We start from the raw sequence: 13,639 nt of genomic DNA on the forward strand, positions 1-13,639 counted from the left end.
CTTTGGGTGCTATGTTTCCTATTTTCCTGTGCATTTTATCCAGTCAAATTCTGGCCAAGTTTAAACACTTAAGCTTACGCTTTCCGCTTTTTCAAACATTGGTTTTGGAAATGGATGCATGGAGTATGAAAAAGTCAACTGAACCAACTTTGCTATTCTCAGCTTTACTTAGTCAGCTTAGTCAACTTTGCTATATTACCTGGTCCATCGTTTTTGAACTTTGTTGTTCTCAGCTTTATTTAGTCAGCTTGTTGATGATATTCTTTCGTTGCTGGTATGTATGCAGGTATACTTTCTCCTGACATTTCCCGTTGGAGGGAAATATGGTAAAACTTTCCATTAACCCGGGACCCAGAAGCTTCACTTTTTACTCACTGGGGTGCTGCTCCGATTTTATTTGGTTCCTTCCTCCACATCAGTGCAACATGAGTGCATCCCTCAAGCAATCCTCGGAATGGATGTCATCTGCCAAGCAAAATCTGGGATGGGGAAGACTGCTGTCTTTGTCCTGTCGTCTCTCCAGCAGATCGATCCTACTGCTGGTCAGGTGGCAGCGCTCGTATTGTGCCACACCAGAGAGCTGGCTTACCAGGTGGGTTTATGAATATATGCTTTGTTCTATTCCCACACATTTTCTCCCTTGTTTGCTCATTTGCCGCCCTTGTCTTGTGCAGATTTGCAACGAGTTCGAGAGGTTCAGCAAATTTCTGCCCGAATTAAAGGTTGCTGTATTCTATGGAGGTGTTCACATCAAGAAACACCAGGATTTGCTCAAGAACGACTGCCCCCACATTGTTGTGGGCACACCTGGGAGGATTCTAGCTCTAGCTAGAGACAAGGACCTTTCTTTGAAGAATGTGAGGCATTTCATTCTTGACGAGTGTGACAAGATGCTTGAGTCACTGGGTAATTTGTCATCCTTCACTTGCTATCATATCATTATGCCCTCGACTGGATGACAAATATGTATGCATTCTGCAGACATGCGGAGGGATGTCCAGGAGATTTTCAAGATGACACCTCATGATAAGCAGGTCATGATGTTTTCGGCAACTCTCAGCAAGGAGATCCGTCCCATTTGCAAGAAATTTATGCAAGATGTAATCCCCCTGCCTAATGTCTATCTCAATTGCACAGTGCATCATATTTAAGTCGTGTACTGCACTGGTTATCATATGGTTTGTACATGTGTCTAGGGCTTCTCTCCTGTTATCAGTTATCACTAGGTTTGTTCTTGGTTTTTGTAATCTTACATGTATAGAGTTCTCTCGTCATGTTGTTTTTTTCTTCTTCTGTTTTCCATTACTACCTTGCATAGGGCAATACTGTGGAAGCCATTTATTAGTCTTTCGAGTGGTTTGGGTATCTGTCAGTAGCTGTGGTCAGTTTCAGTTGGGAACCAATCTGGAGGTTAACTATCTGGATTCACTTGTTCAGTTTGCTGCACTTAGTCACACACATATGGAGTTAGCTGGTGGATGTGGAGTTTCAGCGGAGTTTAGCTGGTGGCGGTTCTGATTCTCGTTTTCAATGTTGCCATACGTCAGCCTGGAATTGTCTGTGATGCACTGTTGCAATGACCGATGAACTTGATTGGAACAAATATGGTGTGCAACAGTGCAGAACTTGAGTTCCACGCGGGGGCAGCATATTCTGAAGATGAAGGAATTCAGATACTTGGAATGTACCTGTAGATTGATGCTGGAATGCTAATTTCTTTCATCTACCATTTGTTCCCTTACAGCCTATGGAAATTTATGTTGATGATGAGGCAAAGTTGACCCTTCATGGTCTTGTTCAGGTAGCTTTTGTTGTTTTACACTGTTTTGCACATTCATTTCACTAGTTTTTGTTCCACTGTGTGAGATTGTACTGTCTTGTTTTTGCAGCACTATATAAAATTGACAGAGTCAGAGAAGAATCGAAAATTGAACGATCTCTTGGATGCTCTTGATTTCAACCAAGTTGTGATATTTGTGAAGAGCGTTAGCAGGGCTGCAGAGCTGAACAAGTTGCTGTGTGAATGCAACTTCCCTTCAATCTGCATCCATTCTGGCATGACCCAGGAAGAGAGGTATATATATGTGCTCTCTGCTTCATGTTGTTGAATTGCCAGTTGTAGTATGGTGGTCTTGTTGTTCTCTTGCTCAAATTGTGTGTAAATTTGTTGTAGTTGTGTGCGTGCGAGTCCTCTGTAAACTTTACATTATACCATGTTTCTCCTGGTTGTTGTGCCTGTGTGGGAAGAAGCATTTGGTTGCATATACATACAACCATCTTTTCTAACCTATGAAGAAGTACTTGTGAATTACTCCCTCCGTCCCATAATATAAGAGCGTTTTTTGACATTAGTGAAGTGTAAAAAACGCTCTTATATTATGCGCAGAGGGAGTATTTATTAACTGGTGCTGCAGATGAGATGCTATTTTGTGCTATATACTAATAGTGATAATGATTACGGCACTTGGTTGTTAATTTTGCAGGCTGACCCGATACAAGAACTTCAAGGAAGGGCACAAGAGGATTCTTGTGGCGACGGATTTGGTTGGCAGAGGAATCGACATTGAGCGTGTCAACATTGTGATAAACTATGACATGCCTGATTCAGCTGATACCTACTTGCACAGGGTAAGCCTCGATGCATGCATGTTCCTTGCTTTGGATACTGCTGCTGCTGCTCTAGGTAACCTAGAAACTAACTTGGTGGTGATGCATGCATGCAGGTTGGAAGGGCTGGGCGTTTTGGCACCAAGGGGCTCGCCATAACTTTTGTTTCGTCGGCCTCGGACTCGGACGTCCTTAACCAGGTTGGTCTATCTCTGTTTTTGGATTGCATGATTTTGATCAAGTGGAGTGACAAGAAGATTGTTTTATGAATGAATGAAGGTGCAAGAACGGTTTGAGGTGGACATCAAGGAGCTGCCTGAGCAGATTGACACTTCAACATACAGTAAGTGGCGCATAGATAGCTGGTGGGTTGTTTGGAATGTATAATCTGTCTGATTTGTTTGTTGCTCCATGACATGATATTGCAGTGCCTTCGTAGACGGCAACCACCCGCCCTGACATTGCAAGGAGGGAGGATGGAAGGAGAAGATGGAATCCTTGAACGTTTGCTTGAAGTGATGTTGTTTTTTGCCTGCCCTGCCCTGCGCTACTGCTGTGGAGGCAGCAGCAGCAGCTGTACCCTATTTAGTCTGTTATTTAGTCTGAGAGATGTTGGTTTGTTACTTAGGCCAAATGATGAAATGATTTTACTTGTGCTAGAATTGGATGGATGGATGAATGTATGATGCATGGTTTGCTTTGAAATTTTAAAAAATCATGATTATTACCAAGTTTTCAAACCATCATTATATTTTTGTTTCTTGTTTTCCATCCTCGCAGAAAATTTGTTACATCTTCAGCATTCAGCAATGCAGTGTGTTGGTTCTCTTTTTCTGCTGCTGCATGTGAGTCTATTTTCTCATGCATTTTTAACTTGTCAGTGCACCGAAATGAAAATCAGGTGACTCATGAGGTTGAAGAAGACAAACAATTAAGATAATCTACTCCTTCTGTTCATAAATATAAGTCCTTTTAGAGATTTCAATAAGGTCCATAAATATAAGTCCTTTTAGAGATTTAAGATTCTATATAATACGGAGTAAAATGAGGGAATCTATATTTGTATATAGTTTATAATAGAATCTCTAAAAAGACCTATATTTAGAACCTTTTTCTATCGGCCAAGCGCAAGATCATTGCGACCGTGGCTGTATGGACCTTTTTGACAAAGCCGTAGCTCTTATCTGGCGTGCAGGACAAATCTTAACATAGCCTTTGTACGTTAATAAGCTATAGAATTAGAACCCTTGTGTATCCTTAAACGTCCGACCATCCGTTCTTGTGCCAAAAGGTAAGAGTTGATAAACCATATAGTCAGGTGTACAAATAGTGATAGAATACTTATTGAAAAGAGAGGCCGAGGATACGGCGTAAAACCTTACTTCCTGTTCTTATTGATGTGAAATGAAGGAATACAAATCCTCAAGTGTTACAAATATGGTGGTTGGGATGTGATCAGTGATGGTCGGGGTCTTAGCTAGAGTGCCCGAGCACTTCTAACTCTAGCCTTCTTGCCTTCTCTTGGATGAAACTACTATTGGGTGCTTTCATTGTGATTACTCGGTGCATGTTAGTGAGCTCTGTGTTGGTTGTGTTCTTCCCCTTCTCTAAGTGACCTCTGTCAGGTGTTCGAGTGCTTCTGCTTGATGTGACGCGACCTCCTTTGGTTCAATGAACAAGTCAGGGTTGGGTCACATCATTTGGACCGATAAGACCCAACCCTGACCGTCTCGAGTTATGCCATGTATACATAATCTCTTCAACGGGTTGTCACACAGATAGTTCTCTTCTGGAAGCAAAGGGTGAAAGACATAACCGTTGTCCGCAGTGCGGGGCACATCGGGAGATCCAAGGCTCCTACCAAGGACAAGATCTTCGGCTGGCTTCTTTGTCGTGATAGGTTTAGCAAGATGGCGAACTTACATCGCAAGACCATCTCTCCTCTGACTCGGACTGTCCGCAGTGCGACATCACTCATGAGGATGCGATGCACCTCGCCATCCTTCGCCGACGCGCGACACAGGTCTGGTCCCTCTTGGGGCTGCAACCACCTCACTCCATCAACCTCGTTGGGAATACCACAACGCCGGTTGGCCTCGACATCAACATTTGGCCCACTGTCGCCCTCGCCATCCTCTGAAAGCTCCGGGCCTTCAGGAGCGCTCGTGTCTTTTGCAACGAGCTACACTCTCCCATAGATACTCTTCGCAACATTATTGCAGACTTTACGTTTGGATCCTTCAGATTTAAGGACCCCATGAGTAAGGAGGCTGCAGTGTCTTGGCACCTATACCTCTCCTCTCGTTGTATTCCGTGATGTAACTTGCCATTTGAGCCTTTGAGTGATATATACAGCGCCCCCGTGATTGTTGGGAAATACTCCCTCCATCCCAAAATAATTGTGTCAAACTTGGTACAACATTACACTAAAGTTAATACAAAGTTGAGACACTTATATTGGGATAGAGGGAGTAATAATTTCCAAGCATTTAAAACAGCTAAGCATGCAAGATTGGTCCCACTAATTACAAAACAGTAAAACTGAGCTAGCTAGGAGCCTCCACAACGCTTCGATGTTGCTGGCCGTCCGATGCATCCATAGTACGTTCTATGGGCGTCTTCATTTGCCTTTTGGTCCGCTGCTCCGCAGAACTAGCTAGGCCGGCCGTGGTTTATCTGTCCGGGATCTCGCATACGACTAGTGCACTGGTTTGAGTAGCCCGTTTAAACGTCTATTCTCATCCCCCCCACCAGCACCCACGAAGCCATGTCCTTTCCTCTCCTCTATGCTCATCCACCATCGCCGTCGCCGTTCGCCTCACGTCTGCCATCCCCATGACCGGCGAGCACCGAAGATGAAGTAAGGCAGCGAGCGACAAATGTGACTGGGCGAGGAGGTGTGGTTGTCTGCAAGGGCATGTCACAGAGCTCGCCATGACCAGTGGGGTGGAGGACGCGACGCGACGCTGTTCTGGTGGGTACTCCGTGGACCTATTCTGTCGCAAATTTCGCAGCCAGTGCGGGAGGGCAGTGACACTAAGCATTGGTGTGACGGAGTGGTTTCTCATCGAGTATGACTAGAGCTTACGTAGATTGACTCGTGCTGAGTCCATGTGGATCTGCCCCATCATTTTCATATCAGGAGGACGCCGAGCTCGTCCGAGTGGTGGGGGCACCAGGACAGATCAATTGGTGAGCACATCTTTAGGTTTGCTGAACTTGGTTTAGGAATTTATTAATAATTTTCACTTCGATTGATAAACAACTACTCCCTCCGTAAACCAATATAAGAGCGTTTAGATCACTAAGTAGTGATCTAAACGCTCTTGTATTAGTTTAGAGGGAGTAGTTACATGACAGATTGAGAGACCAATTGGCAAACTATAAGCGGAGACTCCATTGACTTCTCAGTGATGTTGGGACAGGAGGGGAATAACATGGGTAACTCAAATGGGAAAAGGTCTATGGTGCCACTGTCCTACTGCTCATGTCTTGGTTTGCAGATTGACACACCAGTACCCACACAGCTTCCTGTGTCTGGTCGTACTTTCTGCAGAATGAATTTTTCTTAAGATTGGTACTTAGAACATGTACCAAATAAAAGGAACACTTAGAAAGTGGGTTACAAGAGCTGAAGCTCATTGCAAAGAATTTCTAGGTACTATTTTTCTCTACTTCTCCATTAATCTACATGAAACAAGCCCACCTCTAATAAGTGTACACCTCAATCAGTGCTAGAAGTTATGGAGGAGGTTGGAAAATAGGATGTTGTTTTTTATGGCCATAGGAATTATAGAAATATCAGCAGAAAATGTATGTGTGAATATCAGTAGGGTTAAATCTTGCCTTGTGCACTTTCTTCCAAAACTCTTGAATGGAAGTGAGGATTGGATTTTGCGCTTCATGCCAACCCAATGGACCATTTACTGTCAATATTGAGCAAGTAACCTGAAACAACGGCTGTAAAATATCTGTTCTCATTCTATGCTATGTGATACTGGTTTTTATGTGAAAGCGCTAGAATCTCATTATTCTATAATTGTCATGGTATATCGACGTACATGGAGCATTGATATTTTGTCCAGAAACCCCATTGAACATTGATTTTGTGCAATCCGCCACCTAAACCTTTGAACGCACCCAGGAATTCGAACAAGTATTTAGTTTTAGACCATTTAAATTTCACTGTCACTTGTTCTTCCCTTAAGACGAACGGGCACAGCAACGTGCGCCTTTATGTTCTGGTTACTCTAGTAAAAAAAAAAGAGACTCGGCTGGGTGGCTCTTGGGCCTTGAAACCCGGATGGAGGGAGCTGTATTCTGTCTGTATTCTAAACATAAACATAGAGCCGGAGTTTGTTTTGCAGACACATAGCAAGGGTTGAAGGAAAAAAACAATTAAGATAATCTAGCCAGCAAGCTTGTCGTCTATCTATAATTCTATATTAGGTAGGGAGAACAAGTCGATGGATCCATGGCCATAAATTTTATTTTGATTGTTATATGGCCACAACTAAATTAGGTAGCTCCTTCTCAACTGCCTGCGCTGAAATTGGCCGAGCTACTAAAAATAGGCGTCCAAAAGCAAGCAAGCATGCATGCGGTGCTATCTATCTATTTATCTATCTATCTATCTATCTATCTGGTGTATGTGTATGCCTATATAAGAAGGGGAACACCAGCTAGCTAATTTGCTCTCTCGCTGCAAGTGCGCACACACCCACCCACCTGACCAAATATATCTATCATACAACAATAAGATCATCCATTCATCGACTACCATGGCCATTTCTCTGCTGCCTTACACCGCCTCGGCTCTGCTTGCCATCATCATCGCCGTCGCCATCGCTGTTGCCCCTGCAGTTGTCCGGTCGGACCCAGAGCCTGGGCCCAGCATTGAAGCCATCAACGCCACATGCGCGACTGCTTCGTACAAATTTGAGTGCACCCATCTGCTACTAAACAACCTGGATGTCAGGACGCCTCAAGTGAAGGATGTGATCGCAATGTCAGTCCAAGTCGTCGCCAAGAAGGCGGCGGAGGCGGCCGCATTCGCCAAGGCCATCAAGAAACCCTCCAAGTGCGTCACCGACTGCCTCGACGACCTCGCCGTACTATCCAAGCACATCAAGACGCTCCCGGCGACGCTCGAAACCGCCAACGACGCGGGCTTCTTTGAGCAATTTGACAAAAAGAGGAAATGTTACGGAGATTGTTGCTCGGACAACTCCTCGGTCGAGGAATGCAACGCACAGAGCCAAATCGGTGGGGTGTTTGACGCTCTTCGTGTCACTGATGACCTGTTGATGAGGAGGGCGTATTTTAGGAAGCAGCAGCTTGACAACAAAACAACATCACCTAACTCTAACTGAAGAGGACAACCGGTGTGATTTGCTCTTACATTGATATCGCATGCATATGAATAATGGTCCAATGGAATTGGGAGCGGAGTAGGAAGCTCATGTTGCCTTTATGCATGTATAATAATCATGCCTGCCTGCATGGCCTGCTAGCTGTTGGTCCAATGCCTGGCTGCCTGCCTGCCTGAACTGGCGTCAGTTTCCAGTTTGTTTTTGCAATATGTGATAACTCTTCTGTATTGTGCATTCCATTTCTTCGAGTGAAAGATAAATTTGTTGGCTATGATTTTTATTTACATCTAAAATCATGCACTCTAGCTAGAAATCTCTGTCACCTTTAGAGCTCCGTACGTGTTCTCCGTTTGTTGGCTGTTAACCGAGGCAGACGACGGCAGCGCCCTCGGGTGCCGCTTTCTCCTTGAACATGTCGTCTACGCATGGTGTTCGCCCTTCCAGCCACCTGGATAACTCTGAGGAAAACCTCATATCTCGGGATCAAACTAGGGTGGCGTTTCTGCCGCATGCCCCCCCTTGGGCTTGTTGGAGTTAATCACGACATACCCTCCAAAGCTGGTGGTGTCCACTTCGTGTACAAGCATGTATCCGATTAGTACTAGAGTATGAGTTAGTCTAGGAGTAGGATTGCACTAGATAGCTTATCCTGTAGTACTATTTATATGTACGTACCCTGGCTTGTAACACCACCGTGATTTGAGTTGATCAATAAAGCAATAAGGCTCGAGACGAGCCTTTGGCAATACATCAGTCTCGCGTGCGTTTGTGTTGTTCCGGCCGGCTGGCCGCTGTGTGCGTACGTGAGATACTAGTTGATCAAAGGAATCGATCAAGCTAGTACGTGGTGTTGCTAGCTTACAACGGTGCATCTCGGCGTAAAGCACCTCGTCGACTTCGTCAGCAAGCTTCGTTCGTCATCGTCGTTCCTCGTCGGTCGTATCATCATCGCTGGGAAGTACTCGACATTGGGACTGGGCCAAAATTTGGTATCAGAGCAAGGTTGATCTTCTAGTAACGGAAGGTCATGGTGGGCGAGGAGATCGTGGAAGCGTCCGACGCGGGTAAAGTACTTGCCGTGCCCAGTTCGTCGTACCCAAGGTTTGATCGTGAGAACTTCAGGGTCTGGAAGGCCCTCATGGAGTGTGGTCTCCGCGCCAACGAGCTATGGGACGCGGTCGACCCAGGAGGTGACGCGTTTAAGAAGGACGGAGCTGAGCACCGGAAGGATCGGCAGGCAGCGTCGGCGATTTACTCGGTGATGCCGATGGATGTCCTACAACACCTAATTGCCAAAGAAACGGCGAAAGAGGCGTGGGATACTTTGAAGCTCATGTTCGAGGGACACACCCACGTCAAGCAACCCAATCTTCAAACTCTCCTAAGGAACTATGAGACTTTGGTCATGGGCGACGATGAGGACCGTCGACGCGTTCGCTTCACGGGTGGCAACTCTCGTCAATCGTATTCGCGCGCTTGGAGAAAACCTCACGGAGACCTCGGTTGTCCGATGGTTCTTGCGTGCAGCCCCTCCCCGGTACCTGCAAATTGTCACGGCGATCGAGCAGTGCGTCGATCTCGCGACTCTCTCCATCGACGATCTTGTCGGACGGTACAAGGCTCACGATGAGCGGATGCGGTACAGTCTTGGGGACGGGAGGAATGGCGAGCTTGTGATGCTCACAAGGGCGCAGTGGGTCGCTTTGTCAAAGGAAAAGCAAGGCGGATCCACGAGCAGCAGCAAGAAGAAGGGGAAGCAGCGATCGGCGAGAAAGAACTTTGCCGACTCGGACGATGAGGCTGCACCACCGAGGAGAAAGTTTGACATCAGCAAAGTGAGGTGTTATAACTGTGGCCTCCTCGGTCACTTCAAGGCTGACTGCGAGGAAGCACCGAAGCAGAAGGCGCTCATTGCCCAGCAAGGAGATGATGGTGACATGATGTTGATGTGTAAACTGGTGGACGAGGAGGATCCAGATTCTCAAGCGTTGACTAAAGAAATTGTCGAGCTTGCGGAAGAAAAAGTTTTCCATCATGATCGTGATTCGGAAACCTGTGTCGAAGCTACAGATGCGGGGAGTGATTCCGAAACTTATGTCAGTGCTATGGACGATTGACCCGGTAAAGGTGAAAAGGAGTGGGCGATGGTGTCTATCAAGTGCCGAGGAACCGGCAAAATCTGAGGACGCAAATATGATGGAGTATTGGCGCCAGGCTATGAAAGAAGAGTTGAGGTCGATCCACGACAAACAATGCATGGGAGCTTGTGGATCTTCCCAACAATGAAAAAGCTATGGAGCTCAAGTGGGAATTTAAGGTCAAGAAAGATGTTGAAGGGTGCATGAAGCACAAAGCGAGGTTTGTAGCCAAAGAGTATGTGCAAGAGGAAGGTGTGGACTTCGAAGATATTCGGATGTAGCTTTTCGAGTAGATGATTTTTCATATAAAAAACTTTTTAATCCGAGTTCGTATGCAAAAGTTATGCCCATTTTACAAATTCCAGAGAGATTTTGCAAATAAAGTCGAAATTCATATTTGTAAATTTTCCCAACAACTAGACCACATATCAGATGGGAAACTTATTTTATTTTATTTTATTTGACATTTCCATCATTTTCTTTTGTTTTTTCTAAAACTGAAAAGGCGGTCCACCGGGGGGGTAGAGCTTGAAAATGGGACCTTTAGTACCGGTTCGTGCCACGAACCGGTACTAATGCCTCAAAGCCCATTAGTCCCGGTTGGTGCCACCAACCGGGACTAATGGCATCGCACCCTTTAGTCCCGGTTCATGGCATCAACCGAGACTAAAGGGCCTAGGTGAACCGGGACTAACGCCTTAGCCGCACGAACCGGGACCAATGCTCACATTAGTGCCGGTTCATGACTGAACCGGGACTAATGTGAATACTGCCCTGTGACCAAAGCCCTGTTTTCTACTAGTGTACTTCAGCCTGAGCACGCTTCACTTCCGAGTTCTAATCCCCCGTGTTTCCAAGTCCGCACTTGTTGTTTTCTTGACAATAGTAAGCTGTCAATCTGATTAACCCTTAGGAGTTGAACTTGAGCATGAAGTCACAGGTTTCACCGTTTGAGTTTGAAACTATTATTCTTAAAACCAATAATTACTTAGTAACACTAATATTCTCTTGAATAAGTAGTTTGTCCATCGTTTGACCAAAAATTCAAAAAAACATAAATTTGAGGATAACATTTTTTCCTTTGAGAATTTCAGGATTCTTAAAATTTGCAAAATGGCCTATGGCCGTCCAAATCAGATCCAGATTATCCTGCTGAATATTTTGATATATTATACTTTTTTCGACATCGTATGCAAAAGTTATAGCCGTTTTACTTTTTCATAACACTTTTTTGCAAAACATGTCCAAATTAAGTTTTTTTATTTTCCTAACTAGTAGATGTTGTAACATAACTACAACTCGAAGGATTTTCATTTTTGAAGTTTTTATTATTTTCTTTCATTTTTTTCAAAACTAAAATGGCGATACACGCTTGGGGGAGGGGGGGGGGGGTGGTAGAGTTTGAACACCTTTAGTCCGGGATGGTGTCCATCCAATCCTACCGTCGAAGCCAGAGTCACAACTAAGGTTAACCAAGCCAGAGTCACGTTCTATTAAAGTGGCAAAAAGAACTAATTTTTAACTAAATATAATTGAAGACAACAATTAAAGGACTAAAACACCTTTATAAGGAAAGTAGTACTGTTTTAATTAAAATCCTAATTTAAATTATTCTAAAAATAACCAAATAAATCTTACTGTGACAACAATCTGACATGTGACTAGGAGAAAAAAGAATTAAATTGAAACCTATTTTCAAACTCAAATTATTCACAATCTAGGGTATGAAGAAAATTTGAACAAATTCATATTTAAATCATTCAAATTTGAAAACTAATGGCACAAACAGAAACTAGACAAAATTTGAATCTAATGCAAAATGAATCACTCAAAAACATCAAATATCCTAAAAGATATAAGCAATTTAAAACAGAAAACAAATGGAAAAACAAAAAACAAATTTCAGAACCCCTTTAGTCCCGGTTTGAGACACGAACCGGGACTAAAGATCATCGCACCCTTTAGTCCCGGTTGGTGTCTAAACCGGGACTAAAGGTCTAATCTTTAGTCCCGGTTTGAGACACGAACCGGGACTAAAGGGTGTTTAGTCCCGGTTCGTGTTTCAAACCGGGACTAAAGGTCCCATTTGAACCGGGACTAATGCCTTCCCGACGCCCTACACGCTCGAACCGGGACTAATGCTCACATTAGTCCCGGTTCGTAATGCAACCGGCACTAAACGGAGATCCAAGGCTCCTACCAAGGACAAGATCTTCGGCTGGCTTCTTTGTCGTGATAGGGTTTAGCAAGATGGCGAACTTACATCGCAAGACCATCTCTCCTCTGACTCGGACTGTCCGCAGTGCGACATCACTCATGAGGATGCGACGCACCTCGCCATCCTTCGCCGACGCGCGGCACAGGTCTGGTCCCTCTTGGGGCTGCAACCACCTCACTCCATCAACCTCGTTTGGAATACCACAACGCCGGTCGGCCTCAACATCAACATTTGGCCCACTGTCGCCCTCGCCATCCTCTGGAAGCTCCGGGCCTCCAGGAGCGCTCGTGTCTTTCGCAACGAGCTACACTCTCCCATAGATACTCGTCGCAACATTATTGCAGACTTTACGTTTGGATCCTTCAGATTTAAGGACCCCATGAGTAGGGAGGCTGCAGTGTCTTGGTGCCTATACCTCTCCTCTCGTTGTATTCCGTGATGTAACTTGCCATTTGAGCCTTTGAGTGATATATACAGCGCCCCCGTGATTGTTGGGAAATACTCCCTCCATCCCAAAATAACTGTGTCAAACTTGGTACAACTTTACACTAAAGTTAATACAAAGTTGAGACACTTATATTGGGATAGAGGGAGTAATAATTTCCAAGCATTTAAAACAGCTAAGCATGCAAGATTGGTCCCACTAATTACAAAACAGTAAAACTGAGCTAGCTAGGAGCCTCCACAATGCTTCGATGTTGCTGGCCGTTCGATGCATCCATAGTACGTTCTATGGGCGTCTTCATTTGCCTTTTGGGCCGCTGCTCCGCAGAACTAGCTAGGCCGGCCGTGGTTTGTCTGTCCGGGATCTTGCATACGACTAGTGCACTGGTTTGAGTAGCCCGTTTAAACGTCTATTCTCATCCCCCCCACCAGCACCCACGAAGCCATGTCCTTTCCTCTCCTCTCTGCTCATCCACCATCGCCGTCGCCGTTCGCCTCACGTCTGCCATCCCCATGACCGGCGAGCACCGAAGATGAAGTAAGGTAGCGAGCGACAAATGTGACTGGGCGAGGAGGTGTGGTTGTCCGTAAGGGCATGTCACAGAACTCGCCATGACCAGTGGGGTGGAGGACGCGACGCGACGCTGTTCTGGTGGGTACCCCGTGGACCTATTCCGTTGCACAATTTCGCAGCCAGTGCGGGAGGGCAGTGACACTAAGCATTGGTGTGACGGAGTGGTTTCTCATCGAGTATGACTAGAGCTTACATAGATTGACTCGTGTTGAGTCCATGTGGATCCGCCCCATCATTTTCATATCAGGAGGACGCCGAGCTCGTCCGAGTGGTGGGGCACCAGGAC

General features: G+C 45.3%; 2 protein-coding genes across 2 annotated transcripts; both read left to right on the plus strand.

Annotated features, from left to right (window-relative positions):
• The first annotated feature begins 278 nt into the window (after positions 1 to 278).
• Positions 279 to 3,336, plus strand: LOC123183424 (DEAD-box ATP-dependent RNA helicase 15). The gene is made up of 9 exons (XM_044596236.1): positions 279 to 592; positions 675 to 906; positions 982 to 1,100; positions 1,745 to 1,801; positions 1,890 to 2,074; positions 2,484 to 2,628; positions 2,724 to 2,807; positions 2,887 to 2,950; positions 3,036 to 3,336. Exons 1-9 carry the CDS (start codon positions 455 to 457, stop codon positions 3,044 to 3,046), a joined length of 1,035 nt encoding a protein of 344 aa, XP_044452171.1. The 5' UTR covers positions 279 to 454; the 3' UTR covers positions 3,047 to 3,336.
• Positions 3,337 to 7,271: 3,935 nt separating this feature from the next.
• Positions 7,272 to 8,250, plus strand: LOC123179723 (uncharacterized). Its single transcript, XM_044591597.1, has one exon. The coding sequence runs from the start codon at positions 7,389 to 7,391 to the stop codon at positions 7,977 to 7,979; it is 591 nt and encodes a 196-aa protein (XP_044447532.1). The 5' UTR covers positions 7,272 to 7,388; the 3' UTR covers positions 7,980 to 8,250.
• Positions 8,251 to 13,639: the final 5,389 nt, after the last annotated feature.

This window comes from Triticum aestivum, chromosome 1D, assembly GCF_018294505.1.
Source record: "Triticum aestivum cultivar Chinese Spring chromosome 1D, IWGSC CS RefSeq v2.1, whole genome shotgun sequence".
Taxonomy (NCBI): domain Eukaryota; kingdom Viridiplantae; phylum Streptophyta; class Magnoliopsida; order Poales; family Poaceae; genus Triticum; species Triticum aestivum.

Bases quoted from the DNA above. Each gene is read 5' to 3' on its own strand.
- LOC123183424 (XM_044596236.1), top strand. From the start codon at position 455: ATGGATGTCATCTGCCAAGCAAAATCTGGGATGGGGAAGACTGCTGTC. The intron at 1,802-1,889 runs GTAGCTTTTGTT...TTGTTTTTGCAG, and splicing joins CCCTTCATGGTCTTGTTCAG to CACTATATAAAATTGACAGA. The intron at 2,629-2,723 runs GTAAGCCTCGAT...GCATGCATGCAG, and splicing joins CTGATACCTACTTGCACAGG to GTTGGAAGGGCTGGGCGTTT.
- LOC123179723 (XM_044591597.1), top strand. From the start codon at position 7,389: ATGGCCATTTCTCTGCTGCCTTACACCGCCTCGGCTCTGCTTGCCATC.